The sequence below is a fragment of the Myxozyma melibiosi genome (genome assembly GCF_037950935.1).
Source record: "Myxozyma melibiosi strain Phaff 52-87 chromosome Unknown BZA70scaffold_11, whole genome shotgun sequence".
Classification (NCBI taxonomy): Eukaryota; Fungi; Ascomycota; class Lipomycetes; order Lipomycetales; family Lipomycetaceae; genus Myxozyma; species Myxozyma melibiosi.
This window is the reverse complement of record NW_027042925.1, coordinates 139,774-153,490: the sequence shown is the minus strand read 5'-3', so window position 1 is coordinate 153,490 and position 13,717 is coordinate 139,774. Positions and strand designations below refer to the sequence as shown.

The window sequence follows — 13,717 nt, the reverse complement described above, 5'->3', positions numbered from 1 at the left end:
TCAATCCCTTCTTGTTCAGAGTCTAGATCATCAATAACTACCGATACACACATGGCAGCCAGCATAGACGCACCCACCACGCCGTCCGTGCCGGATCTCTCGCTCGCACAGGACCTGTTTCTCCTGCGCACGCCCAACCTCCCCGCCGCCCTGGCCGAGGGCGCGCAGAAGCGGATTCTGGCTGCGATCGAGGAAGGAAGCAAGGCGCCGCTGTACTACTACATCCACTCGGTCCTGGATTTGCCAATGATACCGTGGGATGAGGAAAAGTACAAGACGATGGCGGCGAAGAATGAGGAGGACGTGAAGGCGCTCGAGAAGCCTATTGCGGAGGCCGAGGAGGCCGGCGGCGAGATGGAGATTGCTGAGGGATGGATTAAGGTCGGCGAGTTCTGGGCAGCTCTTGGTGATAAGGTATGCTATATCATGTTGATTTCTTTTGAAAAAAGATCAGATGCTGACATCGAATGTACACTGAACAGGACAAAGCCATCTTTGCGCTCCGGAAAGCGCATGATCTCTCACCAGGACTGGGTTCCAAAATCGACGTGTTACTCACAATCATTCGCGTTGGCTTGTTTTTTGACGAAAAAACATTCGTCGGCAACGAGCTCGAGAACGTTAAAGTGTACGTCTCTTTTCTTTTTAGCAACACACGCACCAGCTAGACTAACCTCCCCACCAGACTGATTGAGCGTGGCGGCGATTGGGATAGACGCAATAGACTGAAGACGTACGACGGACTATACTCGCTGTCGATCCGCAAGTTCGACGAGGCCGCCGATCTGCTGCTTGACAGCTTGTCGACCTTCACATCCACCGAACTGTGCACGTACGAGGAAGTCGTGCAGTACGCCATCCTGGCCGCTGGCGTGTCGCTCGGTCGCGTGCCGCTCAAGACTAAAGTGATTGACTCTCCCGAGATCCTGTCGCTGCTGTCGACGACGCCTTCGCTTGAACCTCTGACGACGATGACCAACTCGCTCTACCTGTGCGACTACGCGAGTTTTTTCAAAGCGCTGGTCGACGTCGACGAGTCGCTGCTGAAAGTTAACCGATACCTCGCGCCGCATTCAAAGTACTACGTCAAGGAAATGCGCCGGAGGGGATACTCGCAGCTGCTGGAGTCCTATCGCGCGTTGAGTCTAAAGAGCATGGCAGAGGCCTTTGGCGTCAGCGTGGAGTTTTTGGACAAGTGAGTGTTTGCCGCTGTGATGAGTGTAAGTGATAAGTGGATAGAACGGTGTGAACTAACAAAGAAATCTTCTACAGCGATCTTTCAAAGTTTATCCCTCAGAAGAAGATCAACTGTGTGATTGACCGAGTAAATGGTGAGACCTCTTAGTTGTTTACATGTCATGCGAGTCTGTTTCGCGCGATGATCTGATTCTAACCCATGATTCTTGACAGGCATAATCGAAACCAACCGTCCAGACAACAAGAACGCACAATACCAGCTGCTGGTGAAGCAGGGCGACGTGCTTCTCACGCGATTACAAAAGTACGGCACGGCTGTGCGCATGAGTGGTTCGGAGCGCGTGGCATAGGTTCCCGGTCCGGGATGATAGTCTTCAGTGTTCTATCTGAGGAAGTTTTCAGCGGATTAGGTAGGGACTGTGATAGGAGATGTGAATGGGAACAGGGTTGTTTGCTTTTGTTTCGATCCATGATTCAGATACAGTGGGTGTACATTGAATACTATGCAGATATAAGCAGCATGCGCTTAATCGTAGACTACAGCAGTACCTCGGCACCGATACAAACACTCTGAACAAGTCCACTCACAGAAGACAACATCAACTACATCAACTACCACCTAACAAAGAAGAACAAAGAAGTAGAGCAAGCAAAGTGAACCTCGGCACTGCCTCGGCGCCGGGCTCAGCGCCGGAGCAGCGAAACCTTCGCCCGGGAAAACTCCCAACCCACGCGCGCCCCACGCCCTTCTTTCGTATCCGACGCTTAGCTGACGGCCGGCTAAGAGAATAAACTATCGCCTGGTTCTATTGTTAAGTCGGTGGTTATGGTTTACTAATAGGGATCACGTCAACAGGAATTGTGTGCGCCGAGGAAGCTCCGGTGGATGAGGCATCGCTGCTTCCTCGGTTGGTGGTGATCTGGGTTGATGGCTGGGGTGGGCTCCGTTGGATATATATATCTCTCGAGACGGCGGCGTGGTTCTGTTCGCTTTGCTTAAGACTCGTATCTATATCTTATACCAGCACAATGACACTGTCCGGCATCCTGAGTCACGTCAAGGTACGTCTTCTCCCTCCCTCCTTCACTACACCCAACTAACATCCCAGACTCTCCACCTACCTGGCGACACCCCCCGCAAACACACCCCACCCTCCTCCTCACCACCCTCAATCACCCACTCCTCCTCCTCCTCCTCCTCCTCCTCCTCCACAGACTCAGACACACCCTCCACCACCAACACAAGCCCAGAGCACATCCGTCGCTCGCTAACCCACGGCTCGTTCCGCAAGACCCTCTACAAAGTCATCGGCGACGACGGCCACGTGCTTCAAATTTCACGGCCACCGTCTGCGCGCTTGGAGGCTGGGGATGGTAGAGATAAATGCGAGCCGGAGACGTTTGTGGAGCTGCAGTTCGGGGAGGAGAAGAAGCGCAAGATGGAGCGGATCCGAGGGGTGCTCGAGCTCAGTGACGATCTCACGATCTCAGCTGACGAGGAGATCACCTCAACGAATAGCGGGACTCAGACCCCCGCCGAATCCACAACGCGGGGGAGTAGTCCGTCGGCGACGATAACGAGTCCGATAGCGTCGCTGTTCCAGCTCGATATGGAGCAAAGTGCAGACTGTACTCGGAGCGCAGGCGGCGCGGGCGACGACGTACCTGAGGATTCCTGGCGGTTTTTGAACAGCGGGCAATCCGCCCACCACGACATGCACTGCGCATACTGCCGCGCCATGAATCAAGAGCTCACGTTCGTCGACTCGTTCGTTGCTAAAGTGCTAGATCACTACCGAGAATCAACCGCCCCAGACTCAGACAAAGCCGCAGCGACTACCACAGACCCGTTACAAAAACAGCACGCGGCCGCGCTCGCGAGTAAACTCGCAGTCACGAAAGCGATCGTCGAGACCGAGATGGAGAAACGCAAGGTTCACGAGAAACTGAAAGAGATGGAATGGCACGAGTATCAAAAGTACTACCGCACCGTCGAGGATAAGGTCATGCAGCGCGCAATCAAGCGCGCGGAAGAGAGGATCGTGGCGACTAGTGGACCGCATGATCGTCGGCTACGCGAGCTGCGCGAGCTTGAGAGGTCGTATAATCTAGGCGGTGGTGGGGCGAAGAAGAAGCCTCAGAAAGAGCATCATTCGTCGCCGAGGCAGGGGAGGTATCAGAAGGCGATTGCGAAGGATCTTGATAGAGTTGATGATTGTGTGATTGTTTAGAATCTCTAGTATTAATAATGTATAATACGAATACCTAATTCACCAACAAAAAGAATATTAACCAAAGTAGTAAACGCCAGTCTTGAATACATGCAACAAATAAACAAAAACGCTTTTATCAGACCATCTATAACTACTGATCCTCATCAGATTCCGCCTGACCATACAGCTCCTCATCATCAGACAAACTAAGCTTCGAGTTCGAGAGCATCGCGTTCTTCGTCGGGCGAGTAGGGTTGAGCTGCTGAAACTCCACAGTGTTTTCATCAACCTCAAAGTCGTCGTCCTCAAACACGCTCTTGAAGCGGCTATCGAGCAGATCAGACGGCTTGCCCGCAGTCGCGGCCGCAGGCGTCTTGGGAACAACCTCGGCATCCGAATCCACCTCGTTGTCATCAGCATCCGCGTCAGCAGCGCCCTCGATCGCTTTGGCCTTTGCTTTCATTCTCGCCTCGCGCACGGCCTTCTTCGCCTGCTTCTCGGCCGTCTTTGCGAGTTTCTCCGCCAAGCTCTTGTTGACCTTGACCGCGAGCTTGGACGACGTGCGGATGCGCGACTCGCGCTCCTTGTCGATCTTCTTGCGGATCTCGCGCTCGCGGTGCTCCTGGTACGCGAACGGGTTGCTGATCAGCTTGGCTTGCTCGTACAGTCTGATGTCGATGAAGTAGCCGTGCATGTAGCTCCTGACCACGTTCGTGCCGAGTAAGTGGCCGAGACCGAGCGCGGCCAGCTCCTTTTTGGTCACGAACTTGTAGTTGTCGTACACGCTCGTGACAGGGGCTTCTTCGAGTTCTTCGGTCACGTTCTCGATGAACGAGCACCAGGACGGCGCGGGACCGAGCGAGGGGATGAAGTAGGTATGCAGCGGCATGCCCTCGTTTGCGAGGAAAAACATTCCCGTCTCGGGAATATGCGCGACGTCGTTGATATCGACCGAGGGCTCGAACGAGGTGAACGGTTTACCGCCTTCGGCATCCCAGATCTTTGCAATCTTCTTGTCGGCAGAAAGAACCCTGGTCGTGCTATCTGATCCGTCGCGCTCGAGACCGTTGATCCAGATAAGGTTGTTGACGGGTAATCCGTATCCTTGTTCCTTACGCAGGAGCGGATTCGGGCTTCGTAAGTCGTAAAGCACGATTTCACCGGTGCTGGTGCCGACGGCCATCGAAAGGCCGTCGTCGTTGAACTTCAGAGATGTAATTCCGCCACCGATCCCCATCGAGCTGTCGCCAAGCCCACCCTCGCTCGCTTCCATCGACAGCTGCAACAGCCGCGACCGCGACCGCGGATCCCAAAACTGCACGGTATTGTTCTCGAGCCCGAAGCCGAGTAGTTCGTGCGCAGGGTTGATGTCGAGGCAGTTACAGCCCGTGATATCGGTCCCGAGCTCGAACGGGCTCATGAACCGGCCCTGGTCGAGGTTCAGTCTGTAGACTTCGTTGCCGGACGCACCGACGTACAGATCGCAGTTTGATTTCCGGTACGAGATTGCGCGTCCGAATTTGGGTATCCGCGTGCGGGTGTGGATGCCGCCCTGCGCGTGCAGCTCGATCGAGCGGTCGTTTTGCAGGTGCACGGACTTTGTCCAGTCGTCCGAGAGGATTATAAAGTCCACGTTCTCGGCGTCGGTGTGCCGCGCAAACTTGAGCGACAGCTCGGCAAAGTCGTAGACGTGGATCTGTGGCTTGTAAGTCCCGGTCGCCATCGCGTAGGCGCCGTCGGGAGAGACTTTGATTTTGTTGGAGGCCTCTGAGAATTCAAAGTCTTGGAGAAGTTCGATGCGGGAGGAGTATTCTGCGCCATGTTAGCTGACTGCTCTCCAGCAGAGAAGAGGAGGAAAAGACATACCGGCATCGTTCTTGAGATCTTTCCGACGCTTTCGCGCAACCCAGTCCGGCAGCGACCGAGAGGTGTTTGTGCCGGAGATCTGGTACACGGTGTGATTTGTCGACGTCGTAGATTTGAGCACCATCTCTGCAGACTGTGTTGACTACTAAAAAAAAAGGAAGCAACGGAGCAGGAAGAGAAGTTGATGGCGGTTGGGACATTTGCCTGAAATATTTTTTCCCCCTGAGAACAGAAGCAAGGTTTATATTAGTAAGTTATTACATCATCTTGCTTCTTGCGTGTAACGTAAAGATGTATATGAGGCCGACCGGATCCTGGACTGCGATCCGCTGCTTCATCACACCTTCTCAGCCCACAGCTCACCACTCGTAACATCCCAGCAATGCCAAAGAAGAGTAAGGTGATCAAGGTCGGAGAGGTCGACGGTCCGAAGCGAGTGTACGGATGCGAGGAGTTGATCGAGGAGTTTGCGCCTCATCTGCGTGCTGCGAGCATTATCCAGGGCAAACCGTATCGGAAGGTAAGCACGAGAAAGAGTTTATGTGGATTGTGTTTGAATGTTGTCTGCTCACAGGTGGGTTTTATTGTGTTTAGAAGCAGGAGATAGACGTGGTTAGTCGGCCGGTGGACGATCTGAAGACTGGCGATTGAGCAGAGATGCGCTTGCTTTGCTCAAGGTGCAAGTTCCTTTAGTTGCTTAGGTTGATCCAACACGCTCTACATACGGACGTTGGACGTTGCAGAAACAAGTACAATTACAAGTACAATTACAAGTACAATCATTACATGGCGATCAACAAGCCAGCTCTGATCTGATCCGAGCTGAGGCATCTCATCGCTCGTTGGGAATTTACGGTGGGAAATCGATGGTTTAACGCCCGCTGTTGCTGCAGGGTTTATGGTACAAGTGCTGATATGTTGTGAGTACTTTACAGTGCACCCGTTCATTAACTATCTATTTGCTATCTTTTGTTCATGGTTATTGATCAATGCGGACACTGACATTTGAATATATATCAATTGAGAATACACAGTCTTTGTCTATTTAGTAATGCTGGAAGATCGTAGTAGAAACAGCTCATAATCACTAATGCAATGGGTTTCCGGCCCGCTCGGGCTCCGGGCAGTGGGTTGCTCGGCGGGAACCCCACATCACCCTCGTCCATTAAAACCACCGCTTCCTCCTCGACCCTCGTCCCCCACCTCGACCCTCCACTCCTCCTCCTCCTCTTCCGCCTCCTCCTCCTTCACCACCGTCCTTCTTCTGCACTACCCACCATGCTCACCCAAAGACTACGTGCAGCAGCCTACCGTGGCCTCCGTCGGGACCTGGTTCGCCTCAGTTCGCGCGCCAGCCCGTTCTCGACCTCGTCCGTCCGCATGGTGGACTACATCACCACCCACGACAAGATCGCGAACCCGCAAAACACAAAGATGTTTATCGACAACCAGCTGGTCGAGAGCAAGGCCTCCACCTGGATCGACCTGCACGACCCGGTACGCGACTTCTTTCCTTATCCGTTATCTCCGGGCGTGCTGCTTGCTGTTCGGGATCGTTCGTCTTCATACTAACCCCACTCGCAGGCCACAAACAATATCGTCACGCGCGTGCCGCAATCGACCCCCGACGAACTTGTCGCCGCAGTCGACTCGGCAGAGAAGGCGTTCAAGACCTGGCGCCGAACAACGCTGCTGACGCGCCAGCAGATCATGTTCAAGTTCGTGCAGCTCATCCGCCGCGACTGGGACCGGCTCGCGGCCAGCATCACGCTCGAGCAGGGAAAGACGTTTGCGGATGCGAGAGGTGATGTGTTGAGAGGTCTGCAGGTTGCCGAGACCGCGTGCGGGATTACGTCGCAGTTGACTGGCGAGTTGCTCGAGGTCTCGAAGGATATGGAGACTAGGAGCTACAGAGAGCCTTTGGTGAGTTTACTGCTGATAAGAATGTCGTAGTAGAGATGGCTAATAATGACTAGGGCGTTGTTGCTGCGATCTGCCCCTTCAACTTCCCGGCCATGATCCCTCTGTGGTGTTTGCCTCCTGCAATCATCACCGGAAACACCGTCGTCATGAAGCCCTCCGAGCGCGAGTGAGTCCACCCCCTGCCTTCATCCTTTTTTGAGCCATCAATTGACTGACACTACACAGCCCCGGCGCGGCACTCATCATTGCCGAGCTCGCAAAGGAAGCCGGTGTCCCCGACGGTGTTTTCAACATCGTCCACGGCTCCGCGCCCACCGTCGACTTTTTGATCGACGAGCCGCGCATCAAGGCGATCTCGTTCGTCGGCAGCGACAAAGCCGGCGCGTACATCTACAGCCGCGGAACCGCGAACGGCAAGCGCGTGCAGGCCAACCTCGGCGCGAAGAACCACGCAATCATCATGCCGGACGCCAACAAGTCGCAGGCGTTGAGCGCGATCGCGGGCGCGGCGTTCGGTGCCGCGGGACAGCGATGCATGGCGGTGTCGGTGATGGTGACGGTCGGGAAGTCGAAGGAGTGGGTTGGCGATTTGATTGAGATGGCCAAGAAGCTTGTCGTCACGGGCGGATTTGAGCCGGATGCTGATCTCGGGCCGGTGATTTCGCCGCAGTCGAAGGCGCGCATCGAGGGACTGATCCAGTCTGCGGCCGACGACGGTGCCGAGATCGTGCTCGACGGACGCGGATATAAGCCTGCAAAGTACCCGAACGGCAACTTTGTCGGGCCGACGATCATCACGGGAGTCAAGCCCGGCATGGCCTGCTACGAGCAAGAGATCTTTGGTCCGGTTCTAGTGGTTGTCAACGTCGACACGCTCGACGACGCGATCGAGCTCGTGAACGCGAACCGGTACGGCAACGGCGTCGCGATCTTCACAAAGTCCGGTCCCGTGGCGGCCAAGTTCCAGCGCGAGATCGAGGCGGGCCAGGTGGGTATCAACGTGCCGATTCCGGTGCCTTTGCCGATGTTTTCGTTCACGGGAAACAAGGGCTCGATTTTGGGTGATTTGAATTTCTACGGAAAGGCGGGGCTGCATTTCTATACGCAGCTTAAGACTGTGACTGCGCTGTGGAAGAGCGATGATGCGGATGCGGTGGACAAGGCGAGTGTGAACATGCCTACGCAGAGTTAATTGCAGACAACAAAAGTTGGAGATAGATCTTCATGAGAATATGATTGTTTGAGAGATATGTACAGATTCTATCTAGATGAGGCGAATAAAGTCTAGCTCAACATGCTCTATAAGTAATTACTTTGTACTTCTCCTGAGGTTATCTCACAATCGACACGAGTTGTGCGATCGCTTGGTTAACGAACTCCCCCCGACAGAAGCCTTTCTGACAATCCCAGAAGCTGACGGGTCTGGACTGAGGTCCTCCATCCGAGCGACAAGACTGTTGCTGGTCATGATGTAGTTTTTGTGCGGACGCTGCTCTTCACCTGTCGAGGATGATGGTGTAGAAGGGCCGTGGGCGGGGATTATTATGTAGTTGTTTTGCGTGTCGTAACGTATTCCTGGGAATTTGTGCACCGACGGTGTTGATTGCGCGGGAGTGGAGGATTCGTAAGGTGAGGAATACGGAGATGTCGCTGATGTCGTAGAAGGGTCGTTGTCGGATGTGGAGGTGGAGGAGGAGGAGGAGTATTCAGAGATCTTCATCGCACTGGAGTCGTCTGGTGATAGTTTTGAAATAATCGCCCGCAGCTGCGCGACCTCCTCTTTCAAAAGCGCAATGTCCTCGGCCGTGGTCTCGTGTCGCGTCGTCGCTTTCCTGCTCGATCTGACTGATTCGAAAATCACGACGCCAGCCGCGACCGCGCTGTGCGATGTCAGAATATACTCAGCTTCCAAACAAATAAACAGCAATAAAGTAACAGAAAAGATACTTACAAAAGGAGCGTCTCGGATAGGAAATTCGCACCCATCTCGATCGCCTTCGCGTCATTAAGCGGTCTGACTTTTTGCGTCCCGGCTTTGCCCATCAGACTTTGCCGCAGACGCACGTCTGTGGAGTGCAGCACCTGCGCTACTGCTATGCATGTCTTTCGGAACGGACCGGAGACTTTTGCTCTTGATTTCACGCCGTTCTGGGGAGGTTTGTTAGTTTGTGTGTGGAGGGGAGAGGGGGGGAGAGAGGGGGGGGGGGGGGGGGGGGGGGGACGTACGGCGATTGGTTTGGCGATGGTGCGGATGAGGAGGGTGCCGATTTTGAGGGCGATTGTCGACATTTTGCACCAAAGTTAATAAGTTGATCTTGGTAAAGACACGCCAGGATGTGCTGAGGAAGAAGTACGTTGTCGAGAGAATGGAGGATCAAACGGGACGAAGATGAAAGCAAGTCGAGAAGCTGACGATGAGGATGATGCTCGAGGAGGATCAAGCCAAGCAGAGGTGTCCTCTGGATCCAACTGTTCTTCGTTCTTTCTTCTTTCTTTCCTCTTTCTACTCTAAAACCCTCTTCTTTCAAATGAAACCGCAATCAAATCCGCACCGCGAAGAAAGCCGAAGCCGAAGCAGATCAGGATCCAACTCAATGCAGCAGCTTATCGAAGTTCCGGTGTCTAAAATGCGGAATGCGATTTGCTCAGATTAGGCAGAATCGCTGTTCGAAGCAGAAATCTAGACAAAATTCGCAGTTTGGAGCTTCCGGACGGGCGCGGCCTCGGGAGCCAATGGCGTGCCGTCCCGTCTGCGCAGGGTAAACGTGTGTTTGTGCCCGGGATAGCAGCATCCACTTAAAGCTATATAGTAAAATGCTATTCTGGTGCCGGAACACCTCCCGGCAGATTCCCGCCCTCAGTTTTCACTCGGTCCGTCTTCCTCTTCCTCTCGTCTTCCTTCCTCCGCCCACATCTCCACTCTCCACCTCCTTCCACTCAATCACCTCTCTCTCTCTCTTCTCTCGGTTCATTTCTCGAAAGATGTCGCTTCTGAGAACTAGTGTGCGTCCCGCGACGCAGGCTGTCAAGGCCGCTTCCGCCAGGTTCGTTCTGACTCGCTTGCTTTTCTTTTTTTTCTTCTTCAGTGTGGTGTAGCGGTTGGGGCTCCCGGGTTCGTTTGTTTTTGCGTGGGGTTGAGGGTGGTGGGGATTGCTGGGTGGGAAATGGGGTTGGAAGGCGGGATTTGGATGATTGAGCTGGGGGATGGGGAATTGATTGGATAAAATGCGGGTTGGTTGATCGAGGGAGGGTCGGAAGATCATTGGGATTCGGAATGCAAAGCCAGCGCGACAATCAACAATTAACAATTCAACGTGAAGGGAATGCTATGAAGAAAAGAATACGGATGAATCACAAACGAACAAAACCCGGGAGAAATTCAAGACTCCTAGGCTTTTAGACCAAAACTAACTCCAAACAGATCGGTCGTTGCGTCCAACAACTACGCTACCCTTCGTGAGATTGAGATGCGTCTCAAGTCGATCAAGAACATCGAGAAGATCACCAACACGATGAAGATCGTCGCGTCGACGAAGCTGTCGCGTGCGCAGCGCGCGATGCAGGACTCGCGCGCCTACGGTGCCACCTCGGACGAGGTGTTCAAGAACTCCGAGGCCAAGGCGCCCGAGGAGGGAAAGAAGCTCATCATTGTGTCGTCGTCCGACAAGGGTCTCTGCGGTGGTATCCACTCGCAGATCTCCAAGGCTGTGCGTGCGCGTCTCGCGAGCGCGCCGGATGCGGATCTCGTTGTGATGGGTGAGAAGGCCAAGGTCCAGCTCGCGCGTACCTACGCCAACAACATCAAGCTCTCGTTCAACAACATCGGCAAGGAGGTCCCTACCTTTGCCGAGGCGCTCATCATCGCCGACCAGATCAAGCAGCTCGAGTCCAAGTACGACGACATCGAGATCTTCTACAACCACTTCAAGTCCGGAATCTCGTTCGAGCCGACCTCGGTCCCTGCCTTCACCGAGCAGACCCTCACTTCCTCGCCCAACTTCTCGGCCTACGACATCGAGGAAGAGCTCGCGGACGACCTCACCGAGTTCTCGCTCGCGAACGCCATCTACTGGGCCTTGGCCGAGGGCTACGCCTGCGAGCAGTCGGCCAGACGCTCGGCTATGGACAACGCGTCCAAGAACGCCGGTGACATGATCGGTCGCTACTCGATCCTTTACAACCGTACCCGACAGGCTGTCATCACCAACGAGCTCGTCGACATTATCACTGGTGCCTCGTCTTTGGAGTAAGCTTGTTTTTGCGAAACTCGTTTGCTTCGGGGTGGGGTCGGTTTTCATTATCTCTTTTTCCAAAACTTTTGTTGTCTGAAGATTTTTGTTGGAGAGTTTAGATTTAAAGTGATTTAATAAATCATCATACATTACTTATTGTATTTTAAACTGTAGTTCAATTAAGTCAAATTACTCTACTAGCATTAAGATTGCTACACTTACGCCTCAGGACCGTACTTGAGGGGCTCGGCGGGCTCAACCCACGGGTTAACCTTGTTGAAGTCTGCAGGAGTTTATAAGTTAGCAAAAACGTTGAAAAAAGAAAGAGAAAAGCACAAGGAAATAGACATACGGTTGGCAATCTCCTCTCTGGTAGCAACCCACACGCCCTCCTTCTGCTTGATATAATCCATAAACTTCACCAAAGCCTGGAACCGTCCCGGCTTGCCGACAACACGGGTATGCAACGCGACCGTCATCATCTTTGCGCACCCGTTCTCGGCGCCTTCCTCGTACAGCGTGTCGAACGCATACTGCAGGTGGTTGTAAAAGTCGTCGGTGGAAGACCATCCCGTGGGCATGTGGAAGCGGGCGTCGTTGCAATCGTACGAGTAGGGAACCATGAGGATCGCGTCCTTAGTGCGCGGAACAGGCGTCCAGTACGGGTAGTCGTCCGCGTAGGCGTCGGCGATCCAGAGCAGAGGCGCGTTGAGCTCTTTGTGCACGTCGTAGACGAGCCGGCGGGTGTGCTGCGACAGACGGGCATAGTACCAGCCCTTGGGGTACGCGCCCGTGGTTTCCTTGAGGGACTCCATGTTTTTGATAATCAGCGCTTTTTCCTCCTCGGGTGTGCATTTGGAGTAATCCCACCAGCGGTAGCAGTGCGATGCGATTTCGTGGCCGTCGCGCTTGATGGCGGCGGGCACGTCGGGCAGGAGCTCGAACGCTTTGCCGACGGCGAAGGTGGTGAACTTGTACCCGTGCTTGCGAAACAGACGGAGCAGACGCCAGACACCCGCCCGCGAGCCGTACTCGAAATCAGACTCGCAGTCGTAGGACCGCTTGCCGACTTTGGGCACGTACGGAAGCTCCCAGATGTACTGCTCCGAGGCCGGGTCGCCGTTCTCGATCGAGCACTCGGCGCCTTCTTCGTAGTTGACGACGAAGTTGATGATGATCTTCGGGTTGCCGGGCCACTTGAAGTCGGGAGGGTTCTCGCCGTAGCCGCGGTACTCGCGCGGGAAGTCGTAGTAGGTCGGGACGTAGTTGCTCGAAGCCATTGTCTTTTGTCACTCTTCGTCAGCTCAGCACATCTCGATAGCACATTACAATACGCTACAGCACAAACAAACATACCAATTGATTCAATAAGCAGTACTTCTTTGGTAAAAGCGACAAATTCAGCACAATCAGATGCGGTGGAAAGAATCCTGCGGAAGACAAAAGCAAATGCCACCCGTCGCTCGGTCGGGTTCTGAGTCGTGCTTATCAGTATCGGGGATAGAGTTTCCCATTGGACGATATCGGTTATGTAATGCTGCTGTATAAGATTAGTCAGGTACATTGACGCGGGTTGACTCAGTGGCATTTTGAGTCATCCCCGCGTGGATTCATTTCAGGCATTCTGTTTATTGTGTGTTTTTGGACTATCATCAAGCAACGGACGACGAGCGGTGTTGGAGCTGTTGCCGCTGCCGGATAGAAAACAGAACAGTTCACGGAGGCTGATAAAGATAAAGAACACTCGAGTCATCTCAAGATCACGTGTAGACATTCCATTTCGGGTAATTCGCAATCGACCTTCTAGAACTGCTATAGAAAAGAAAAAAGAGAAGGAGATGTGTAGGCAAGATATTTTAATCATATTACCGAAAACAACAACTAAACAACACGAGAACGAGAACGCACAACAAGCAATCTCACTTCAAACAAGCAATAAATGAAGCCAAACACGAGGGATAACTAGAAAAGGAATTACTGCAGGTTGACTGCGATCGAAGTCCGCATTTTTTTTTAAAAGAATAAAGACAAAATTAGCTGTACTAGATTAGAATAAAAGTTGACTCAAGCGCGTGGAAAGCAGCAACTTGCTCGAAGAAAAAAAAGAGAAAAGAGCGCAAAAAATTTACAAAAACTTGTAGGAGATCCAGAACGTCTCGGCTCGTCTCGACTCGGATATCAAGCAAAAGCAAGTAAGCAACAAAGACCAAACATTTAAAACAGACAAACAAGCAAACAAAATATTCAAAACATAAACAAAAAATAAATAAAAAATGAAACCTGGCG

At 53.2% G+C, this 13,717-nt stretch overlaps 7 protein-coding genes across 7 annotated transcripts; 4 read left to right on the top strand and 3 right to left on the bottom strand.

Annotated features, from left to right (window-relative positions):
* Positions 1-51: 51 nt before the first annotated feature.
* On the top strand, positions 52-1,547 carry BZA70DRAFT_241057 (26s proteasome regulatory subunit rpn7; the record flags this gene model as incomplete). Its single annotated transcript, XM_064910523.1, has 5 exons — positions 52-414; positions 483-628; positions 686-1,195; positions 1,273-1,331; positions 1,411-1,547. The coding sequence occupies 5 exons, from the start codon at positions 52-54 to the stop codon at positions 1,545-1,547; spliced, it is 1,215 nt and encodes a 404-aa protein (XP_064766559.1).
* Positions 1,548-2,377: 830 nt separating this feature from the next.
* BZA70DRAFT_282678 (uncharacterized protein) lies at positions 2,378-3,460 on the top strand. The gene has a single exon (XM_064913325.1). It carries the CDS (start codon positions 2,637-2,639, stop codon positions 3,426-3,428), a length of 792 nt encoding a protein of 263 aa, XP_064766558.1. The 5' UTR covers positions 2,378-2,636; the 3' UTR covers positions 3,429-3,460.
* Positions 3,461-5,458, bottom strand: BZA70DRAFT_296870 (WD40-repeat-containing domain protein). Its single transcript, XM_064914543.1, has 2 exons — positions 5,277-5,458; positions 3,461-5,222 (listed from the first exon to the last, which is right to left on the bottom strand). The coding sequence occupies exons 1-2, from the start codon at positions 5,398-5,400 to the stop codon at positions 3,562-3,564; spliced, it is 1,785 nt and encodes a 594-aa protein (XP_064766557.1). The 5' UTR covers positions 5,401-5,458; the 3' UTR covers positions 3,461-3,561.
* An 855-nt stretch (positions 5,459-6,313) lies between these two features.
* Positions 6,314-8,414, top strand: BZA70DRAFT_282673 (Aldehyde/histidinol dehydrogenase). The gene is made up of 4 exons (XM_064913324.1): positions 6,314-6,773; positions 6,861-7,199; positions 7,253-7,365; positions 7,425-8,414. The coding sequence occupies exons 1-4, from the start codon at positions 6,372-6,374 to the stop codon at positions 8,389-8,391; spliced, it is 1,821 nt and encodes a 606-aa protein (XP_064766556.1). The 5' UTR covers positions 6,314-6,371; the 3' UTR covers positions 8,392-8,414.
* Position 8,415: 1 nt separating this feature from the next.
* On the bottom strand, positions 8,416-9,934 carry BZA70DRAFT_312185 (optic atrophy 3 protein-domain-containing protein). The gene is made up of 3 exons (XM_064914977.1): positions 9,426-9,934; positions 9,151-9,347; positions 8,416-9,079 (listed from the first exon to the last, which is right to left on the bottom strand). Exons 1-3 carry the CDS (start codon positions 9,486-9,488, stop codon positions 8,536-8,538), a joined length of 804 nt encoding a protein of 267 aa, XP_064766555.1. The 5' UTR covers positions 9,489-9,934; the 3' UTR covers positions 8,416-8,535.
* Positions 9,935-10,008: 74 nt separating this feature from the next.
* Positions 10,009-11,583, top strand: BZA70DRAFT_282670 (ATPase, F1 complex, gamma subunit domain-containing protein). The gene is made up of 2 exons (XM_064913323.1): positions 10,009-10,243; positions 10,621-11,583. The coding sequence occupies exons 1-2, from the start codon at positions 10,014-10,016 to the stop codon at positions 11,447-11,449; spliced, it is 1,059 nt and encodes a 352-aa protein (XP_064766554.1). The 5' UTR covers positions 10,009-10,013; the 3' UTR covers positions 11,450-11,583.
* BZA70DRAFT_307374 (uncharacterized protein) lies at positions 11,572-12,882 on the bottom strand. Its single transcript, XM_064914827.1, has 3 exons — positions 12,788-12,882; positions 11,784-12,714; positions 11,572-11,714 (listed from the first exon to the last, which is right to left on the bottom strand). The coding sequence occupies exons 2-3, from the start codon at positions 12,709-12,711 to the stop codon at positions 11,650-11,652; spliced, it is 993 nt and encodes a 330-aa protein (XP_064766553.1). The 5' UTR covers positions 12,712-12,714; positions 12,788-12,882; the 3' UTR covers positions 11,572-11,649.
* Between the last annotated feature and the right edge of the window lie 835 nt (positions 12,883-13,717).